Source organism: Apis mellifera, linkage group LG5 (genome assembly GCF_003254395.2).
Source record: "Apis mellifera strain DH4 linkage group LG5, Amel_HAv3.1, whole genome shotgun sequence".
Lineage (NCBI taxonomy): Eukaryota > Metazoa > Arthropoda > Insecta > Hymenoptera > Apidae > Apis > Apis mellifera.
In genome coordinates this window covers 11,712,914-11,736,093 of record NC_037642.1, presented here as the reverse complement: position 1 = coordinate 11,736,093, position 23,180 = coordinate 11,712,914, and the positions used below count along the sequence as shown (strand labels likewise).

At 46.2% G+C, this 23,180-nt stretch overlaps 2 protein-coding genes across 2 annotated transcripts in view; both read left to right on the top strand.

The window, feature by feature from the left end:
- The first annotated feature begins 2,023 nt into the window (after positions 1–2,023).
- On the top strand, positions 2,024–4,944 carry LOC725038 (NPC intracellular cholesterol transporter 2 homolog a). Its single transcript, XM_001120140.5, has 3 exons — positions 2,024–2,284; positions 3,963–4,267; positions 4,614–4,944. Exons 1-3 carry the CDS (start codon positions 2,209–2,211, stop codon positions 4,695–4,697), a joined length of 465 nt encoding a protein of 154 aa, XP_001120140.3. The 5' UTR covers positions 2,024–2,208; the 3' UTR covers positions 4,698–4,944.
- A 2,794-nt stretch (positions 4,945–7,738) lies between these two features.
- The window catches only part of LOC411116 (nephrin), a 235,484-nt gene continuing 220,042 nt past the window's right edge, over positions 7,739–23,180 (top strand). The window contains exon 1 of the mRNA XM_026441039.1: positions 7,739–8,969. Coding sequence (XP_026296824.1) covers positions 8,894–8,969 — 76 coding nt within the window. The 5' untranslated portion in view covers positions 7,739–8,893. The remainder of the gene's footprint in view (positions 8,970–23,180) is intronic.

The following is a 23,180-nucleotide window of genomic DNA, read 5'->3' as shown; positions in this document are numbered from 1 at the left end:
ACGTAACGTATCGCGTTGGAAGATTCGAGACGTGAAAAAAAAAAAAAAAACAAGAAGAGGAAAGAAAGAAAGAAAGAAAGAAAGAAACCTCGTGGTTTTTTACTCGGTGGCGAAATTATAACCGCGTACGAAGTATTTAACGAGGCAAAGAGAGGCGCGATTATTGGACGAGCGAGAAGGATCCGCGTGGATTCGGAAGGTGGCCAAGCGTCGAGGAAATTGACCGCAGAATTACTTCGGGCCGATAAATGGCGGGCGCAAAAAACTGGCGAGTCGATCCCCGCATACGCGCTCCGCGTAATTATTTTTCGCAACATTGTTCTCCATCTCCTCCTTCTCCTCCTCCTCCAACTCCTCTTCTTCTTTTTTTTTTTTCTCTCTTCTCGCCGCGTTTCCAAGAATCGAAAATCGCGTTTCACGACATATGTCACGGAACGTGATTTTTATTTGCGCGTTTTATTACTTCTCTCGTCCTCGATTCCTCAAACACATTGTTCCTTTCAAGCATAATCGCGAACGCGGGAGAAAATCCTCCTTTTTCCGTTTTCCTCCTTCCTTTCCTATTTTTTCTCTCTCTCTCTTTTTTTTTTCTTTGACGGACGCACGTCAATTTCCATTCCGCGCGTGTTCTTTTCGAGGCAGGTTTTCAAATTTTGCGCTATCGGTCGATTAAAATTGTTTGGAAACGAGAGAGATAAAAAAAAAAACGAGATCGAAAACGGTTTGTTTCGAAATTTCGTTGGGGATTCGGGGCGGAAGTCGTGGTCGAATGCGCGATCAAGATAACTAGGAAGCACCGTTGGAGGACTCGTCGAGGAGGAATCTCGTTTTTTTCCCGTTCCCCTCAAGGTTACCGCCCGCCGATAATTTCTTACTCTTCGTTTGTATTCCGAGCTGCACTTTCTACTTCGCGAGCTGCATTTCGTGTCCTCCGGCGGCGCGCCGTTTTTCGCACGTTCTACACACACACACACTCACACACTCATATACGCGTACGACATATCTCGCGTACGCGCAACGTTATTCGTTATTTCGATCAGGTAGGAACGTTCAAACTCGACGGACGAGGCCGACACGTGATACCTGTTGTTCCTTCCTTCTTTCCTTTCTTTCTTTCTTCCTTCCTTCCTTCCTTCCTCGCGTTTGTTTATGTTTTGAAGTCACGGTAATACGATCCATCGCGCGGACACAATTTACTTGGCTATTTAGATAAGAAACTTTTAGAAACTTTCGTGGGCCTTGGGATTCGTAGGCTCGAGAATATTTACGAAGAACCACCGTGCATATTATTCTTTTATTGAAAATTATTCCTTTTATCGATTTTCGAATTTTATTTTATTAAGATATTTAGAGATAATTATATAAGATTATTAAGATACATTCACTTAATACTGGATACGTGTATAAAATAATCCACGAGAGAAGCGTATACAATATACGCGTTGGAAACGAAATTTATTCGGAATCTTTGTTGGAAAGGGAAAAGAAGTTGAAGGAATTAGAATTAACAGTGATCGAAACAGTATCTAGGAGGGCATTAATCGAAGGTCATTCCCGCGAGTAAGTGGGAACTTGGAATTTCATTGGAAGTGGGACCAGAGAGGAGCGGTTGTTAATTTCCTGTGCTTTGTTCTTCGCGGCTGTGCCGCTTCGTTTCATTTCCGTTCGAGACCTCGAGAACGATGAAAAAAGAGGAAGAAGAAGAAGAAGAAGGAAGAAGAAATCGTATCGAGAAAAGAATAATTTCGAAGTCCTCGAAAAGCGAGAGATTCGTCCGATTCCAACGCGATTCATCTTGTGCGCCGAACTACACGTCGCGTTCTCTAGGACAACTTCCTCCTCAAAGTTTTATAAATTTACGGAATCCCTTCCCCTTCCACTTCCACTGTCTCTCTCCTTCTCCTTCTCTTTCTCTCTCTTTCTCTCTCTCTCTCTCCATCCCCACTCGAGTAGGCCGGCTTCCTCCTCTTTCTCCTCCTCCTCCTCTAGGGAGGGGAATCTATTTAAAGTGAACTTTGACGAATGACCGATCACAACGTTACCATCCTCCCGTGGCAACAACACCCAGTCGAGAGCCGGATCTGGGCCTGGATCGAGGCGAGCGAGGACGATCTTCAATTCCTTCGACGCGAAACGGTTTTTTTCCCCTTTTTTTTCTTTCTCTCTCTTTCCTTTTCTCGTCCACGTAAACGCGCTTTCACCGCGACGATGAGGGGAACCATTCTCGTTTTCGTAGCTCTGCTCGTAGTTGTCTGTGCAACCGAAGTTAATCACTGCGGAACCGGTAAGTAGAGAAAAGAAAGAAAATTTTTCTCGTTTCTTTTTTTCTTCCCCCCTCCCTTCTCCCTTTCTCTCGCTCTCTCTCCCACGTTCTTTCGAATATTTCTCGATAATCGATAAATATTCCGTCTTGGAATTATTAATATGTCCCTCGACTAATTATCACTGCTCGTTTCGAGACCTAGTAATAAAAATCTCGTGCCGTGGCGGCGATCGGTTTGCCGTTCAGCATATTTAAATACGATGCGCGCGCGCGTGTGTGTGTGTGACGCGTACGTGCGTATGCGCGCGCGCGCGTGTGTGTGTGTTCTCTCGTTTACATTCCGCGGTCAAGTTTTATATTGACTCATCGATCGTATCTTCTTATTTTTTGTGTACACACGATCTATTACGCCTATTTTGCATAATATTTTCAGTGGGTTATTTACGAATGAACGAAACTTTTGAGATAGATAAGAAGATGTTTCGTTAAAAAAAATATTCCCTTATCGTCCAAAAGTGAAAAATGCAAGTTGATTTCGTTCGTTTTCGTGTGTCGTGGATTTTTTTTTTTTCTTTTCTTTCTCCTTCAACGATGATCTCGTACGTGCAAGTTGATTGTAGAAGAGAGAGAAAGAAAGAGAGAGAATGTATCTCTTGTCGATTCTCGTAAACGTTTATTTCTTTTCTTTTTCTTCTTTTTTTTTTTTTATTATGCAAAATACGATGCCGATCGCGCGTAATTAAACGATCGACTGGCTCGTTTCGAGAGGAACTCTGTTTTTATCGACGGAGCACAGTTGAAACCAGGTCGAATGGAATCTTTATTAATATTGGCAACGTATTTGGATGCTAAAGAGATATTAAAAATATTAAAATGTATATATATATTTCTTTACGGCACCCTCGATGAGAAAAAGAAAAAAAGAAAAATTTCTGAAAGAAGAAATCCTTCGTCATCTTTCAATTATGTAACCACGAGCAGGAAAGAGCCTTGGTTTATTTTAAGTCTGAAGAATATTTTTATTCGAATGAATTATACGCGTAACGATGGTAAAAAAAAGAAAAGAAAAAATGTAGTAGTACGTTTTATTTACTCGCTGCGCGTGTAATTTTTTGCCCAACGAGAGAGAGAGAGAGAGAAAGATATATATATATATATATATATATATATATATATATATATATATTAAATATCGCGATGAATATTCAGGCGACGTTGAGGCGAATGCACGCTTTATTTTCAAACTTTTATACACATTTATAACAAACAACATTTGCGATGAACGACCCGAGTGTTTAGCGATGAAAACGGTTACCGATCGATTAAATCGTTGGCGCGCCGATATTTTTTCCTTTTCCTCCTTTTCCCACGGTTTTAAATTTCTTCTCGTTATTTAATTCGTCGCGATGCTACGTATCGCGAACAAATCGCGTCGATTCATCGACGAGTTCCAACGAGCAAATAGTAATAATAATAATAACAATAATAATAATAATAATAATAATACACGGAGCAATAATCTTCGACTGGTGAACGTCATCGCGTGTTTGAATTCACGTCGTTCGAATATCAATGCGAATTACCGTATCGGCTTTACGACCGAGCGTACGCATTGCGTCACGCAGACCCACTTTTGTAATCGGGAGAAGGAGAGAAAAAAAAAAAAAGAAAAAGAAAAAGAAAAATTGATTGATTGCAGGGGAGAAGTTCGAGGATCCGAATCAGGTTAAGATAACCGGCTGCGACGTACCACCGTGCAAACTGAAACGAAGGACGAAGGCGTCGGTCGAGCAAAAGTTCGTCCCGAAACAAGATGTCGAGTCTTTGGTCAACTCCGTGAACGCCGCCGTTCTTGGCGTACCGTTGCCGTTCGTCGGCGTAGATGGGACCAGCGCGTGCGATAACATTTACAATCTGGACGGGACTCCGGCTGGATGCTCGTTGAAGAAAGACATCGAGTACATATACAAGCGAGAGTTCCCCGTGTTGCAGATTTATCCCACGGTAAAAAAGAAAAAAATTAAGAAACTTTTCTTTTCTTGCTTGCTTTTTCGAATACGAAATGTATGATATATATTCCTTTTTTCACCAAACTGTATTCCTACACATCGAACAGATAAGAATTATCGTGGCCAGTAAACCGATTTTAATAAACGTTATCGCGCACGAGTCTAACAAGTCTAAAGTTGTTTCGCAATACGCGAAATGAAAGAATGGTTAATTATCTGTTCGATTTATTTTTACTCTATATGTTTTTTCTTTCTTTTTTTATAATTGTATATACAATCCATTGCAACGATAATGGAGAATAGAAATGACGAAATAAATATTCTTTTTTTTTTTTCTACAGATTTCCATGGTTATACATTACGCGTTGATGGAAGGAAACAACACGATCGCGTGCTTCGAAGTTCCAGCAAAGATCACCAATTGAGAGCGTCGTCCCGTATTTTTGCGGAGAAGAAGCGATGAACGTGTGTTACCTCGGTATAAGAAAAATCTACGTACAACGCAAGATGGAAGAGAAGCGTTCGCATGGGAAAGATACGATCTCCGTGGATAGAACGATTCTCGCGTAGTCTTGTCTCACGAACGAGCTTAATCAGTATCATATATATATATATACATATAGTGTAATGCGAGTAATTGTAATTTGTTAATAAAAGCTTTTGTATTTCTTTCGTCGCGACATCTCGCCGCATCTCATCCAATTCCGAACAATTACTTTTATCGCTTCCGATTTTTCTATTCTGTTTCTCCCTTCCGTTTAATCGCGTCGAATTGGTTAGTTTTATCGGTTATCGGAGGATTAACGGCCTTGGGAAGAGCGTGGAGAGTGGCGAGAGAACGGTTGGCGGAGAGAGGTTAACACGAGAGGGTCACGTCGAATTGGTGATGCGTAGGTAATACAGGAAACTTTGAACTTTCCTACTCGTCAGCTACCGCCACGCACGGCTGAACGGGAAAATTCTTGGATCGTCTGCTCCGTCGATACGAAATATACAAACGTCACGTTTCTCCGTGTAAAACAATCTTGAGATCACTTACGTGGAATCGTCATCGCGCGCTCTTTCCTTCGAATGAAAATAACGTTTTTTTCCTCCGATAGAGGTGAAAGAGGAACGGACGAATCGTTGCGATACAATCGTTTTTCCCGCGATAAATTCTTTTTTTTTTTTTTAACGTAGATTACATCGTGATTTATATAAAAAAAAAAAAAAAAAAAAAAAAACAGCTTTCGCGATGCCTCTGCAAATTTGACGAAAAATCGGAACGTAACCGTGATAACGAGTTGTCGGCACGTTGGTATTTACAACGCGATTTTTCATAAATTCCAATCGCCACGTACGATCTGCGATTTCTCCGCTCGGTTATTTTCCTCGTATCTCGTCTCGAATTACAAAAGTAAATTGCAACGGATGGAGATCGACGGTTTACGATCGATAACAATTTCATTAATTATTCAATTACAAGCCGCGCGTCGCGATCTGCGAAAGATTTGTTTTTTTTTTTCCCTCTTCGCCTCGAAGGATAATCGAAGCAGCCGGTCTCGTAGGGAGGTCATTTTCGGAAATTGCAAAGTTGGCCGCGGCAAAGTATCGCGGCTCTCTCCTAAAGATCGAGTAAACGGTGTCGCGTGAAGGGAAACGGTTTAATCTCGAGGCCGAATCTCACGGAACCAAAACGTTTTTACCCTCGTGCCACCGTATTATCGCGGGAACCTAATGATCGCGTTAATAGCCGACCTCTGCGTGTAACGTCGTTTTCCGTCGCTCCCCAGAAATGTCGCGATTTTATAACGCGAGAGGCGCTCGACCCGTAAGCACGTCACGTGACGCGCCGCGCTTCGATCATTCGTCGATTCTTTCTCGCGATTATCGCGTTTCGTGATCGCCCATGCTTTCTTCCCCTTCCATTTCCACCGCTCGACAAGATCGAGCCAACACCTCGAATATCTCTCGACTCGCTCGCGGAGGGGGGAGGGAGGGCGCGATCGAGATTAAAATACGTTGTTGTCCCAACGCGACGCGCCGTATGCGCTCTTATTCACGGCGGATTTTATCGCGGAAATTTTCACCCGCCCGGTTTTAAATTACGTCGGAACGCGTAATATACGCGACACGGCCTGCTCGCACGCAGTTTCATACGAAATTCATCGGGCCCGGGAACCATACTCGGCCGAATAAAAGTGAAACGTGAAATATTTAAGCGCGGGATAGCTTTTGTGATACGCAAAGTAGGGCCGATTTAATTTGTTCGGAGGACGGCGAGGAGAGAGAGAGAGACGAAAAGTCGTTATTGACGAGCGGCATACGCTCCCTTTCACGAGCTTTTAAGATGATCCTTGTCCCTCTCACCCTGTTTCGATCCCTTCCATCCCGTTGACCGTCGTATCTTATCCTCTCCCCCCCCTTAAACCACTGTAAACCACCGCTTCGATACCGAACAAAAGGCGCTCGTTGACCCACGGATCGTCGAGCAAGCCTCAAGTACATCTTAAACGCGTTCGTCGGCCAAACATCTTTACCCTTTGCCCGGATTTATTCTCGAAAATTCGGAAACTGTAAACAACGAATGAGCCCCGGTTATCGGAGTGTATTTTCTCGATTCGAAGGAAAACAAGATGTTTTATATATATATATACAGTTTTCAATTATACGAGTGGACGTGAAAAATATTTGTACGTAGATCTATCCCTCCCCCCTCCCCTCTTCTTTTTTCCCACGAGGTTTCCACGTTTCGCGAATAAACGAAACGAAAATTAATATAGCATATATATTCATCGTGCTCGAACGAAATTAATTATCACGTAAATGGTACAATAAATATAGAGATACCTTTTCGCATCGAGAAGAAAGAAAACAACACGGTGATTCGAAAACCGCCCCCCTTTTTTTTCACGATCGGAAAACAAGGAGGAGTTTTCGAAAACAAAAAAGAGCCGTGCGTTTATCGAACAGGGTGGAACGCATGTGCGTGGTGGCATCATCGCGCAACAAGAATTCTTCTCGCAAAGGATTCTTCCCTTTCTCTCTCTCTCCAGAGGGAGCCCCCTTTCTCACCCCCTTTTCGCCCCACCCTCCACTTTCCTCCGACACCTCCACCTCCTCGGGAGGTTTTGCAGGCTGCGCGCCCGTCGCCGCGCCGTTTGCTCGTCTTCTCCGTCAGTGTGCCGTCCGCCGTCGGTCGAGGACCACGTGTCCGCAAACGCGCTCGTTCGTGGACCTGCGCCGACTTCCTACCCTTCGCGCGCCTTCTCTACACCGCCCCTCTGCGCCGCCTCTCCTCCCCGGCCGATCGAGTTCAACGCAAAAATTCTCCTCTCCTCTCCCCGACTCTTCGAACTCCTTCCTTCCTTCCTTCCTTTCTTCATCCGTTGCTCGAACAAGTGTTGACAAGGTGCCGCGTCGTGTATCTGAGTTCGAGCACGTGTCGAGTTCTCTTTTTTTTTTTTTTTTTTTTTCCAAGCGAGAACGAGGTGTGCAACTCGAGTTTGTTTGGTGAAGGAAACGTTGATTCCTGTCCCGGGAAAAGCGCGCGAAAATCTGTGCTGTGTGCGGGACGGTGCGACGGTGGAGAGGATGGAAAGGTGACGGGACAGTTGGCCGAATCTTTCTTCGAGGATCGATCTCGTTCGCGGCCATTGACGAGATTGCAGCCCCTGCTTGGATCTATTCCAGCCGTAAAGTCTGTGCCAGCCAAGGTCTACCTTTGATCTTTATTCGGAACGATTACGATATATATATATATATATATATTTCGTTCGAATCGAAAATGGTGGAAAAGAGCGGAACGCTTCCTTCTCTCTCGTAAAAGAGCGTGGACGTTCCTGCGACGACCTGTGGGACTTCCACCGAGGACCCCTTCCCCCCCTCGATGCGGAGAGAACGAGATCTGGACGTCTGTTATTATATCGCCTTGGATCGCCTTAAACTTTCTTCAATCTTTGTGGAACGTTTTTGGGAAACGCGGAGGAAAGTTTTCGATATCTGTGCGGTGAATTTTGCGGCCTCCGATGGATATACACACGACGGTGTACCACGGTGATTGCGGGTATCGTGCTCGTCGTTGCAGGTTATTGGCGACAGTGGCGCGCGGTTAGAAAGTGCGGTAGATTTTCTAACAGCGAGGGGAGACCAACGGTACGCGTGTCGCAACGCTGGCTTCGACACGAGCGAGCGAACGAGCGACAGAGAGAGAGAGAGAAAGAGAGAGAGGGAGAAGGTTGTTGCGGTCGTGGATGCGGTGGGACGGCAAGTTTAATTAGCGTTCAACCAGAGAGAAAAAACAGGGGGGAGGGAAGACGAGGAGAGGATTAACGCTTACGAGGACGGTAAACATTTCTCGGGAGGAGAAATTGGTTGGTTGGGGAAGGCAAGGTCGAAGGCCGGTGCGCGGCGTATTGTGCGGCGTCAGTTCGGCTCGGATTTCGGTGGTGCGCGGACGATGCGTGACGGCTCGTCGTGTCGATCCGCCACGATCGGTGGGCCTCGCGGACGGCCATCCGGGCGCGAGATGAAAGTGGCGGGGGGAGAAGAATCGGCGCCGCTGGATGGATGAGTTAACGGCGTCGGCGAGCGATAAGACAGCGCTTTCCCCGGACTGCGGCAAAGGAACAATCGAGAGAACATGTGGAGTGTACTGTTGCTCGTCGCACTGACCAGAGCTGTCGCCGGGATCGCTTCCATCGTCGACGAGAAATCGGGTGAGCTCACCTTTCTTTCTTTCTTTCTTTCTTTCTTTCGTTAATTCCCTTCTCCCCCTCCTTCGCCCAATTCTTCTTCCAACGTTCGACGAATAGCGTTTCCAGACATCGATTTCGTTCGTTTCGAAGGAAATTTCGGCGGCGCAATTAGCGGAGGCTCGAGAGGCGCGTACCTCTCCCGGAAATTATCTAACGATCCCGAAATAATGGGTTGCAGAGGGAGCAAGTTTCTCGTTATCTCGCGATTGAAAACTTGGTTCCGATCCTGCGCGCGTCGCTCCCCAGCCGAATCGTGGCGCACGCATTGTCCCCAAGTCTCGAGGCGAGACGACTCTTGGGAATTCGATTAAAGATTCGGTGTCTCGCGAGCCGCGCGAATTCCGATCGCCCGTGACCGCGATCCCCGCGTGTTCTTCCCGCCTGTAGCAGCGCCTGAAGTATTCCCGTCCCGAATATTTGCGAAATGGAAACCGCGACAGGCCCGTCGAGATCGAAGCGACGAGAGGAATTCGAGCAGAGGAAAAAAGCATTGAAACCTTCAATGGTGCGTCCCTCGCTTAATAGTGCCTCGAAGCATTGTTTATTTGTTATTATATATTAATAACTCGATTCCTTGCTAACTGTATAAGAAAATGCTACAATTACGGTCTCGCTTATTGTTCTCAAAGAGGTTAACACGATGCTAGTCGTTCTTTGGCAAATCGAAGCGACTCGATCACGAATCTCGCCTCGTTTAATAGCGGCTCGAGCTCGTGGAGGAAAAAAGCATTGACAAGAGATTGAAGTTGAACGATGGAACATAATTTTGATGCTTCGATGGTGCATCCCTTACGACTCGCTTAATGGCGGATCGTTGTTAATTATTGAATAACTCGATTCCTTGTTAAGTGTATAACAAAATGCTACAATTACGTCTCGCTTATTATTCTCAAAGAGGTTAAGACGATGCTAGTCGTTCTTTGGCAAATCGAAGCGACTCGATCACGAATCTCGCCTCGTTTAATAGCGGCTCGAGCTCGTGGAGGAAAAAAGCATTGACACGAGATTGAAACTGAACGATGGAGCGCAATAAGGGATGCATTCCTTGTTTAATTGTTGTTAATTATTGAATAACTCGATTCCTTGCTAACTGTATAAGAAAATGCTACAATTATGGTCTCGCTTATTATTCTCAAAGAGGTTAACACGATGCTAGTCGTTCTTTGGCAAATCGAGAGCACAATTTTGATGACTTTACGACTCGATCACGAATTTCGCCTCGTTTAATAGCGGCTCGAGCTCGTGGAGGAAAAAAGCATTGACAAGAGATTGAAACTAAACGATGGAACATAATTTTGATGCTTCGATAGTGCATCTCTTACGACTCGCTTAATGGCGGATCGTTGTTAATTATTGAATAACTCGATTCCTTGCTAACTGTATAAGAAAATGCTACAATTACGGTCTCGCTTATTATTCTGAAAGAGGTTAACACGATGCTAGTCGTTCTTTGGCGAATCGTAGCGACGAGAGCACAATTTTGATGTCTTTACGACTCGATCACGAATTTCGCCTCGTTTAATAGCGGCTCGGGGGAAAAAAGCATTGAGACGAGATTGAAACTGGACATTCGCTGAGTGATTTACAGCACAATTTGGATGTAATAATTTGTACCTTCGATGGTGCATCCCTTAACTCGCTTAATGGCGGATCGTTGTTAATTATCGAATAACTCGATTCCTTGCTAACTGTATAAGAAAATGCTATAATTACGTCTCGCTTATTGTTCTCAAAGAGGTTAACACGATGTTAGTCGTTCTTTGGCGAATTCGAGGAGAGGAAAAAAGCATCGAAGAGACTGAAACTGGATGGAGCATAATTTTGATCATCTTACGACTCGATCACGAATCTCGCCTCGTTTAATGGCGGCTCGCGGTGGAAAAAAGCATCGACACGAGATTGAAACTGAACGATGGAGCGCAATAAGGGATGCACCCCTTGCTTAATTGTCATTAATTATTGAATAACTCGATCCCTTGTTAAATGTATAAGAAAATGCGACAATTATCCACGGTCTCGCTTATTATCATCGAGATACGTTTCCTCTAAAAGTAAGCTCGAATTAAGGAAATGAGTAAAGTTGTCGAGTTTAAAGAAGGAATAAAAATCGGCGAGGAGAATATCGAATATCTTTCTTTCCAAGATTCAACGAGCCTCCGTTTTCCTCCACCTCCTCGCGGTTATTCCATTAATATTCCCCTTTAATTTACCGCCCCTCTCCCCTTTCTCCCGCCAACACGGTTTTCCTTTCGTCACCCCAGTTCGCGCCAATAATACCCTTTTTTTCGCCGCGTCACGCCGCACACTCGATGGATGGCACAGCGTCGTTGAATGGAAGGCGGAGACAATGAGGCGCGTTCATCGCCTTTTTGCCGCTCGTAATCCACTCGGAAACAGCGCGTGCGACCCGTGTCTCGTTTCCATTATCAATCGAAAGGGAAAACGATCGCTTCTCTCCCTTTTTTCTTACTCGATCCTCCATCTTCCTTTGCCTAAAAATCTCGAAATCTCGAAATTCGAGAAAAATTTCGATTTAAAATATCGCGAACAATAGGAAACGCGAGTCGTAAAAACAGGCGAGAAACGTGTGTGCAAAAATCGTTGTAGGGGGGGGGAGAAAGAGCGGGGCTCTTTTTAAGCGAGCGGAAAAACATAAAAACGAAATGTCTCTGGCGTTAGACGGCCGCCACCGCCGCGGAAATTCCTTTGTCGCTCTCCCTCTCTCTCTCTCTCTCTCTCTCTCTCTCTCTCTCTCTCTCTCTCGCTCTCTCTCTCTCCACGCCTGGAAAAATTTTCAAACGGATCCCTTTTTTTCAGTTGCTAATGGATCGTGTTGATTTTGATTCCGCGATATTGCGAAAAAATAAAAAGAGAGAGAGAGATCAAAAAAGCGATAGAAAAATCTATAATTTGGAATATTGGAAACTTCATCCAATCTCGTTGTTCATTGGTCGTTCCCGCGCAGGAAATACAGTGTACAGTGCAGGCGAATTGAAAATGGAAGGGAGAATACATCGATCGCTCTCTTTTCCCTCTCTCTCTTTTTCCAAGAAAAAGTCGTGTCTCGACTTATTTACGCACGTTTCTTTCCTTTCTCTGAAGGATCGTTTCGCTGTTGGGACGCGTCGAATCCAATATTTCTCGCTCGTATCTCTCGGCCGTCCCCCCTCCTTGATTTTCGCAGGATGCATCTCGAGGGTTTAAGCTCCATCCCTGTCGCGTCGACAGTTACAAACGAGACGTCCTATAACCGTCAGCGGAATTTGGGCCGAGTCCTTTCTCCCCTCCCTCGGGGCCTCCCCCCTCCTCTCAACCGGTTAATCGATATCCATACGATCAATCAACCAAAACCGTTTTTTCCGGATCCCTTTCGTCGCTGGGAACGCGTGTCTTCTCGTCCCATCCCCTTTAAACCGTCTCTGACGATTCTCTCCCCCCTCCTCGGCTTCGTAAGTAATTCGAATTCGCGCCAATTCGATCGATGGAAGAAACGAGTTAACGACGGATTAATTCAAATTCACGTAGAATTTACCACGAGCCTTTTGGAAAAATGAGCGAAATTGATTTGAAAACGTCGCCATTTTTAACCCCCCCCCTCCGTTCTGATTCTGTTGAAAATCCGTTGAAAATCTCGAGGGATGAATAAGGATCGTTAATTATTGGACAGGAGAAAGGAAGGAGAGGATCGATTGTTATTTGCCGTCCCCCTCCTGTAAATACTTAGCCGAGGGGGGGTGGATGTAATTTTTGTCCCGATGGACTCGACGAAGCCACCACATTCCGCGGATATTTCTGTCTTGAGAAACTCGGGGGAGCGCGGGGAGGGACGGTCCAAGCGGCGGCTCTCCCCTCCACTCCCAATCGGGGATAACGGAGAGAGATTCGTGTTCGGTTCTTCTCTCGCGGGAGGAGGATAATATAAAGACGGATCCCCCTTCCAATCGTTTGAAACCGTGGATCGATGAGAACGTGGCGTTCTAGGGAAAAATCCCTGTTTTTCATCCGCCACGGACAGAGAAGGGAGGGGGGGGGAAAACGATATTATACGAATTGCCGTAGAAATACCATGACAGCGAGCTTTACGCTATATTATGCGGTATTCCGAGATATCAGTGCGCATCAAGCGGTAATAAATTAACAACGATATTATTACATTGCATATGCAAATATTTGCAAGTGCTGTTTACCATAACGGGAAATTATAAATTCATGGGAACAAAGTAGTGCATTAATTACGCCCGTCTGCGGCAACGAATTGCGCGAATCGGGCCAACTATCATCGTCCCCCCAGCTCTCTATCTCTATCTATCCCGCTTTATATATCTCCTCGAGATTTACCGAATTCCTATACGGTCGGTATATACCGTCGGTGATTGGAATACGATTCTCAATCGTTCGGGAAAATTGCTTCCGTCTCGCCGACGACGCCAGATGGACGGACATATTTAATCAAAAGAGTCGTATGAATGGATCATCTACTCGTGGATGGAGTTGGTACTCGTGGAAAAAAAAAGAGAGAGAGAGAGAGGGAACGGATCGATCGAAAAATCACCGAAAAAAAAAAGGCGAATTCTGCGAATTCTAACGCGTTTCCAACATCCCGTTTCGGGATCCAACTTATTGGATCGGTTACGCCGACGTGGCGCGGGAGCGAGTTTGATCGGTGGAAAAGACGTTTCGACGAAGGAATATTGGACGTCGTAAAAATCGTAACGTTTAGTGCGGGCCGTAAAAAAAATTTTTTACGCCCGCGTAGGGGGACATTAGCGACGATAATACCCGTGGATATAATTCCCCGCGACACGATTATGGGGGGTCACGTCTTTTTCCCTTCTTCTCTTTTTCCGCCAACGTCGAAACGCAAACGCACCGTGTCACGGTCGGTAAGCGAATTGCTGATTTCCCGAGTCCCCACGTGTCACGAAGCTCTCTCTCTTTCTCTCTCTCGACGAAGAACGTTGACGCGTGTTCGACGACGATTAACACCTGTTTTTCTTCCTTTTCTTCTCTTTTCCGCCTCACGGGCCAATCTTCGCCTCCGATATCGATCCGACACGAGGCACGGTTACGGTTACGTGGCCGCACAACGAGTCCCGACTCGTCCGATCTACAGGGGAAACGCACACGCCCTAGGATATCTGATTACACAGCGGGGATAGTCACGAACCGAGGCGACTCGAGACTTCCCCCACCACCAAGCCGCCACGAATTCCGACGACTTCATATCCCCTCGCTCTCCCCACCACTCGCTTATCTCGCCTAATAAGTTGATCGCGAAGTCGTCTTTGGCCGGCCAAACGCTGTGGGGCAGCACGCTCGCTCGCTTCGCGACACCATCTTGATCCGTAAGCAGGGCCGTAATCGCCCGCGGCGATTTAAGGGGGGACGTAAATGTTTTCGGTTAGATTGGGTTTAGATTCGGCCCGAAACGGAGCGACCAATTTGTAATTACGTACGGAAGGCGGCCGCCTCTCGTTAGAAACGGGCCGATGACCCACGATAATAATGAAAAATGAGCGGGGAGTCGCGTAATAGGTAGTCATTGTTCGTTCGCGATAACACGACAGATACGGAGGGGAGGGGAGGGTTGTAATGTTTGAGCCGATATATCCCCCCAGGATTCTTGCGTGCCGTTCGTACGTACGTACGAACCCGTTCCACGGGTCATCCATTTGCCGAACAGATGACTCTTTAGGGACCCGATGCTTTTATCGGGCAGCCCGATTACGACCGCCATCGTTAACGATTAAACCTTTTCGCCGGCTAATTCTTTCTCCCCTTCTTTTTTCGTTTTTCTTGTTTTTTCTCTCGCGCTCGCTCGTCCACACTCGTTCCACGATGACGAGGTACCTCTAACTGACACCGTGGCGTTGCGAGCCATGGTGTTGCCACGCTCGAGACAAAGAGTGGGAGAGCGAAGAAACCCTCGAGGGAACCGCTTTAAACTTTTAATCGCGCTTCACGACTCGTTAACTATCGACTTCGATTTCGTTCGGCGCGCCATTTTTCTCGCCCAAATACTCTATTCTTCGCTCCAGTTTCCCACAAACTTTCTCCTCGAAAACTCTTGAAAAAAAAATATATATGTTCGTTATCGATCGAGGATATTTTATATACAAATTTTTGAACAGCAAGAAGTTTCGTGAAACGTCATTCGTAGCTACGACGTTTTTTTTTTTTTTTTTTCTCTCTCGAGGCAAACGTCGCCGCTTTCCTTCAATTTCATTTCATCATTTGGTATCCACTCGTGTTTATTTTTCCCAGATTTCCTCCTTCGCTTTTCTCCTCCGCTTTGCGATCGCTCGAGAGGGGGGAAAAGCGAGTCCGATGAAAATTATGATTTAAAGTTTAAGCAAAAGGATGGAATCTCGAGGTACCTCTTAACCCGAGATTAGATCCCGGGGACGATAAAAGACCCCGGGACTCGAGATGGTTTTCTGGAGAAATTTAAATATATTTACACATTTTCTTATATTTCGTAGAACAAAAATCGTGCGGATTTATTATTCAATCTTTCGGGAGGAAGGAATCCGAGATTTTCGTTCGAACGGTGTAGGTGTAGGTTAGTTGACGACTATGAATGCGTCGTTTCGTAGATGCGAATTATTCATGATGTGTAAGCGCTCACCGTTTTCGATGGATCGATGTTGACTGTGGTAGTTAAAGCCAAGGTAATACGAATCTGGCAATATCGTAGTCGGCGACGGTACGGGGAGGGGGATAGGGCTCGTTGGATTTGAACGTGGCGTTTCCCTACTTTGCGATAACCGCACGCCCGGATTGATATTGTGGAGACCGTAATACCGGCAATCGGCGGCCTAACATCGTACGGTGCCGGTAAACGCACCGATATTCAAAGCACCTGTCGAAAATACCGAATATCGGAAGCTCCGCGGGGAAAAGGGGGAGGGAGGGGATAATACGCGTCAGATGCAAGCCTATTCTCTTCGAACGCATCGTTCAACGCGTTATACCCTTTCCACGAGATACATATATATATGTATGTACGTATGTACGACTTTCGTACTGGCTTCGAACCGAATTTCACCTCTCCAATTATCGTTTCGAGAACGTTTCGACGTGGTAAATCGCGGGACGAGGGGTCGAGCAAGGCGTAACAAGAACGGGAACAAGAAAGAGGAGACGAGCGAAGAGGGCGTAAATCGGAAAGGACGAGGTAAATCGCACGGCTGAAAGCGGTGGGTTCGGTAAATGGAACGACATGCGCGAGGCGCGTGAGCGTTGAGAAGGAGGTGGAGGGGGAGGGGTCGCGTATCCGTCTACATTACGCTGCATAATTCATGGAGTTGTCATAGACGCGAGAGGCGGATAATGGTACCGTACTGGTCGTGGCTCCCATTGTCCATGGTTAGGCGGCGTCAACCAACTTGGATCCGGAGGATGACGATTACGACGAGGACGACGCCGTGGCCCGGACTCGTCGTCGTCCAATGTTCAGGATTCACGCACCGTGCTCCCGGCACGGTTGCGCCGCGTTGTCTGTTTACACAATGCGGTTATATTCCGGCGTATTGTCGCCGGCAAATTCACGGATGCCCACGCTGCTGCCCTCTCTACCCAACTCGGCCGACTACGGCTCTCGAGATTGTAGTTCGCTTTCTTTCGGCCATCGGATCGGATTGTGCTGTTTACATTTCGGCAGAATTATAAGAATATCGCGTCGTAAATACGAAGAAAAATATTTAAAGTACCGAAAGTAAAGCAAGGAAAGGAATATATTTACGCGTTGTGGTGTTGTGGTGTTCAAGTATAACGATAATAATAATAATAATAATAATTAATTTCGTATATAACCTATATCCGTTTTGTAACGATACGCGAGAGATAAAGAGAAACTTTATCGCTCTATAACTTTCTTGCGAAAATTATTCCCCGGGAGAGATTCTAATTTCGGGAAGAATGAAATATTCTGAACAAAAATTATCACATTATTCCACTTCACGCAAACTTTCGTTAAAATCAGGATTCATGGTTTAGGCGAATTTCTCTCTTCGTATGATAATGTACGCGAAGATTGTACGCGACTGACTGCTGGTGATTACATTGAATTTATTAGTTGTAAATTTCTACTCTAACGCGGTTCGGTCGAAAAGGAAAAAGAGAAGCGAACGAATTCGAGTCGACAGACAATCTCGGTTAGTTCCCATTTTAATGCGATTTAATATGTGGCTTGCACGACAGAACGGTAATTGCAATTTGTTCGTTGAATGCGAGATACTCGTTCAACTAATTTTCAACTTCTCCATGTTAAACGCTTCGCCATTTCTCCTCTCTCTCTCTCTCTCTCTTTCTCTCGTTCTCCAATTTTTCCATCTTTGTATTCATTCGGTTGTTCGCGGAGTCGTTAATTTCACGGATTCGGTGTACCGTCGCCACGGATATTCCCGTGGAATCGAAACAAGGGAAGGGGAAGGCAGAAAGTTGGATCGCGTCTCGGCTTAATCTTGATCCCTCTCAGTGGTGGCCGGCCACAGAGGGAAGACGGTTGGCTTGCAAAGTTTTATCCGGTCAATAATTCAACGGATGTCCGATAACCGTTCATATTCTACGAATCAGGAGAGGGGGAGAGGGGAGGGGGGAGGAGGAGGTAAATTGAATTCCAATCGAAAGCGAGTTTGTGAAATGGAGGATAATCCGATCGGAAGCCGGAACAAAAATCGAGTAATCTAATCCTTTAGCCGAAAATCAGTGGGATTAAATCGAATTTCGGTCCGCGGGACGGAACCGCGGGAATCGAGCCACCGTTAACACAGGCAAAACCGATGACAAAAATCGACTTGTCCTCCGTCTCTGTTTCGAAGGAACGATTCGATTGATAATAAAGGATGAACGCTGTGAGATGAACCGTGTTACATACATACATCCGCCTCGCGCCGGATACTTTCGTTCTACTACACCCAACTCGTGTATACACGCGTGTATTCAAAAAAGGATCGAAATAGCGTTCGGTGACATTCAATTCACGCGCAAATGTACAAGATACGAGTCGTACATTTTTATACGCGTAACAACATGGATCGTATACTGAGTGAGTGCTGTTTCTTAACCGAAAAAATCATCGTAAATCTCGATTCACACCCGATCGAGATTTGATCTGGATCTTACTTTACCGTCGAATAAATTAAAGAAGAAGAAGAAGAAGAGGAAGAAGGAAAAAAGCGAATCGCACTCGGGGGAATAGGAACGAAGGAAGCAGTCGGATGGGAGAACGAGGTCGTAAGGCGGTTGGTTCGTGCGCTGGCGAGAATACGTAGAAACAATGGAGCGAGACACACGAGGCCGCGTTGGCGGAAACCACCAACACCGATGCCGAGCTTTCCGCTTACCTGAGAACACGTAACCGCGAAACAAGTGGGAGAGAGTGTTGGTCGGGTCGTGGTCGGGTTGAAATTTATGAAAAACGATCGTCGATCGGGTCTGGTGGCGTGAAAAGAAAATCCTTATTGTTGGCACGGTGTCGGGGGGAGGGGGCAGGCTTTGAGCGAAGAGTGGGGAGAAAGGCGAGCGTATAGACGGCGAGAAGAATAGAGTTGGAAACGGGCGGAGCTCTCTCTCTCTCTCTCTCTCGCTCCCTCCTCCTCCTCCTTCTTCTCCGCGCCACCAACACCTTAGGAATTTCTCTTCTCGCAGCGTCGTTATCTTTCGCACTCGCTCCCCTTGTTATTTTTATCCGCGAGCGGTCCGTTCCTGGAAATTCGAAATGGAAGAATTATACGCGCGTCTCCGCGTTACATCGTGATACGTACATTTATATTATATTATACTATATTATATTATATTATATTATATTATACGCGAAGACGGGGAAAAAAACTCTTCTTCTCAAATGTACGTAAATGTGTGTATATCTTTGTCGCCCGTTTCGATCGTTCTTTCGCGACACGTGTGATTTACACTTGTGGAACCTTATCTCTCTCTCTCTCTCTCGGTGGAAAATTGACGATGAAAAGTGGTGCGCGTAATACGGTGGCGTCGAAGGGTGAAAACCTGCAACGTTACGCTTCAAAGCCGGTAATTATTCACAGTCTCTTCGTCAAGGGTAACCGAGTATGGATTTCCGTGTAAGACGAGGGTCGGAATTGTTTCCTCGACACCTACCGTTCCATTCCAGTCCTCCTCTCCAACCAACTAACCCCCCCCGACTAACGGCCATTATCTCGCTCGGGGAAATACGTGGAGGGTGGTGTGAGCCGTGTCAGCCGGCCGTAAAAAAAAAAAAAAAGAAGAAGAAAGAGCTAATCGAAATCAATGGGATTTTTTAGTATTCGGTCGATTCGAAAATTCGCGGAATCGTGTTCTTATTCCTCAAAAGAGTAAACGAAAGTCGGGCCGGGTCCAATTTCCATTTCGAAGCGACAGATTCAAGGGATAGCATCCCCGAGATTTTTCTCTGGCGGAAATTGATGCTTTTCTTCCGCTCCCCGGTATTCACCGGATCCCGAACAGAATTCGCCACGTATCTCGAGTGGAGCAGCTTCTTCCTCCTCCTCCTTCTCTTCCTCTTTCCTTCTCGGATCCGCGATTGTGGCTCCCAGAGTGTCGTTCATGGGGTAATAAGCGATGTAATCCTACCGATACTACCCCCCTCCTCCTCCTCCTCTCTTTGCAACTCTTGTCGACGAGCTCGATGAACTTCGATTTCAGATTCTCTTCCAGCGTAACTCTTTCCTCTCTCTTTATGGAAGGGGAGGTTGAATCGCATTCGATTTCATGAATGCATTATCCGTAGTATCGATACCCCCCCCGTTTTAGTTTCAGTTCCCTATGAATATATTCATCGTTTTTTTCTTTCCCAAGAATTGGAAGTAAATTTCTCGAATCTCAGGCAGAGAGGAAAAAAAGGAAATAAGCCACTTTAGCCGCGTTCGAACTCGACTCGAATATCCGATCGACGGCCGCTAATCAATTAAGCTCGTTCGCCCGTTTCGGAATTGATTGAAACAAAATATCCGTCCGACTGCCTCGACGCAATTAATATCTCGCGCGCGACAGGGCGTCCCCTTTCGCAACGATTCCTCCCACGATTTTCGATTTTCGTTTCGCGCCACGCTTTTTTCTCCCGTTCGAGCCGATGATCTCGCGTATCCGTGTAAACGGATATTTTGGAAATTTGATCGGGATATTTACGGGAGGTGTACACGCCCGATTACGAGTGTTAAGGCGAAGTTATGCACGCGTTTGTGTACACTCGCTTGTTTGCGAAGGGCAAATACGCGGAGTGGGGGAAGGCGCCGCGTTACGAATCGAATTATTCATTAAGTTAGCGGTACTCCTCGATCAAAACCCTTTCCCCATTTTTCCCTCGAAAAACATCCGCAGGATTAGCTTTCGTGAACCTACTCGTGTCCTTCAGTTTCGAGAAAGTGAAAGATGAATTCGATCGATAAGTCGCGCTACGATAAATCGATATTATCGTTTCCTTCTTTACCGACGTAACGAGAGTTTCGAAAGTAAACCGGTCGATTCGTCGCCGATAAATACCGATTAAAGTGAAATTGCAGGGAGGGAAGGGAGGAGATAATTCGGTTAACGGAAGTACGTAAAGGGGCCTCGTAAACGGACGTCTTACTGGTCCAGTTGAGAGAGAGAGAAAAGTATATCCAAGGGGAAATAACGGAAAGGAGTTACCTACGGTCGAAGGAAATAAAAAGAAACGTTGGTGTATTTAAAGTCAATTATAACTCGCGTCGCTCCTCGCTTGGGGAGGGGAAGATAGTTTGCGGTTAGTTGCGAGAGGAGCGCGCGCGTCAAACGGCGAAACTAACGAAATAAAATAGCGTAGCGCAATTGCTGGTCGCTATGGTTACGGTTATCTTTCGTTCCTAACGTTTCTCGAGCCTGTAAGAGGAAAAAGGACGAGAGAGGAGAGAAAAGAAAGATCGTTAACGGAAGCGCGAACGGGTATGGGTGTGCGGCCACGGCGAGAGGAGAGTGAAACGCGAATATGGGGGGAGAGGAGGGGCCGAGATAAGCGTTTACGAGACGGATGGCCGCTCGAAGAACCATTTCCAACAATCGTTCGAGCCCTATCTACTTACACGGTCGCGTGCGTGCTATGCAACCCCGTTATTTTCTGGACGTTCGCGTTCCGTTTCTCGCGAGACGAGAATCGATTTTCGAGTGTTCCTTGCTAAATTTTCCATTCGTTTTCCGTCTCCTTCGCTTCGTCTCTTCCGAAATTAATAATTAGGGAGGAGGGATTTCGCGACACCGTAACTCGCAACGCTTCGTAAATATTTTATTTAAATATTGGGAAATATTTTCCGGGGGAATGGAACAAAAAAAAAAAATATGTATATCGCGTATTGCATATATTATTTAATCTCCGGGATAAAATAATGGGGCAAGTGTTGGAATATAATTAACGTGGGAGGGGAACGATCGCGTTTCGAGGGCAACGTGGCGAGCAATAATGCGCCGTTGCCGGGCTTTGCACATATATCCGATCTCGATATTGTTTGAATATTCGGCTGAAAATCGGCGGTAAAAAATATTCGGCGATAAATTCGGCCTATCGAACGCCCCGTTCGCCCGATTTTAATTAACCGACGCGTTTTACTAGCCAGCCCCCCCTCTCCTCCCCGCGTATAATGTAAAGTATCCGTTGGCGTGAAAAATCTCATTGTTGGAAAAAAGCAAAGAGGAGGGAGGGAAATGAGGGAATTTAGGGCGGGGTGCGGAGATTAGCGCAACAATCGAAGCGATCGATCCTCGCGCGCACACAACGCGCTCCCTTTGCGCTCTGTCGGATTTGCCCGGCGAGAATGAGAGAGAGAGATGATCGAGTTGGACAGTGTTCGATGATATTTCGGCGGTGGCCGAGGTACAACGGTCGAGGTACACCGCGTCTGTTCTTCCGCCGTTGAGTCGTTGAAAAGTGGAAGGGAAAGCTCACGGAACGTTGCGAGTTCCGGCGTGAAATTAACCGATACGTTATCAAGGAGCGCGGAGGCCGGTGGTAATGCGAGCGGCTCTAATGAAAGCGACCTTTTCTTCCTTTTTTATATACCTCCGTACCGCCTTCGTTACCCGTTTCTCCGCTCTCCGTTCTCTTATAACGCTCGTAATAATAATGGTAATAAGATGAGAAAAGGGAAAAATAGAAAAAGAAAGAAAAGCGATTAAATCGATGATAATGACGACGATGACGACGATAATAATCGTGGCAATAATAATAAGTAACGGTATTAATGGCGTATATACCGATAATAATTATCGTTATTATTTTTATTATTGGGGAAGGATAATAAGGAGAATGGGAACATTGCGAACATTCGCCGGATGTTCATTAATTAAAGAGGCCAGGAATCGTGGGCGGTTCTCGATGCGCGTGTTGCGAGAACCGCTTGTAATGCGAAAGAGCGAGCCACCGCTACTCTCTTTCCCCCACTTCGTTCGTTCCAACGCTTTTATTAAGCTACGAATTAAAAAGTAAACCGCCCGCTTCGTTCCTTCTAATTTCCGTTTTCACGCGTGCCGATTATTCGTTATCCACCTTCGTTCCATCCATTTTTTCCAAGAACGAATATCGAGGATATTCGATATGGAAAAGGAGAAGAATGATGCGCGCGAAGAAAACACGACACGGCAAACGTTTCGACGATTAGTCAACGGCGACGGTTGCGACGCCACGCGGCGCAACTCGGAAACACGGCTGACACGATCGAATTGCTCTCCCGACCGCAATCCGCGCCCGAGCGCGGCCCGATTTGACAATAATTACGAATTTGAAATTATAAATTTGCATGAATCAGCGTATTTGCCCGCGCCGCGATAATTCAGGATACGGGATTGTTGCGCGAGCTCGCGCTCGTCGCCTGTCAACCGGACGCTCGCGCCTCGAATCCGAAATTTTCTCGGCGGATGGATCGTGGAGCGAGCCATCGATCGATGTATATAATTCGGACGGCGATTCCCTCCGAGGCGATGCGGATCGAGGATTTAACGCGGTAACGACGACGAGGGGCCGATAATTCAAATCGGCGTGCTACGGTATTGCTCGAGAGGCGTACGGTGTTTGGTGTTCTACGCTGCGCTACGTACACCAGAAGCGAACGATTCCAGCGGAGGTTGGAGTAGGGAGAGTAGGGTGGGGTACGAGTGTAACTTGTATCACTGCGAGCTGGAAGCCGGTGTCCGCTCCAATTAACT

Bases quoted from the DNA above. Each gene is read 5' to 3' on its own strand.
- LOC725038 (XM_001120140.5), top strand. From the start codon at position 2,209: ATGAGGGGAACCATTCTCGTTTTCGTAGCTCTGCTCGTAGTTGTCTGT. The intron at 2,285-3,962 runs GTAAGTAGAGAA...GATTGATTGCAG, and splicing joins AGTTAATCACTGCGGAACCG to GGGAGAAGTTCGAGGATCCG. The intron at 4,268-4,613 runs GTAAAAAAGAAA...TTTTTTCTACAG, and splicing joins TGTTGCAGATTTATCCCACG to ATTTCCATGGTTATACATTA.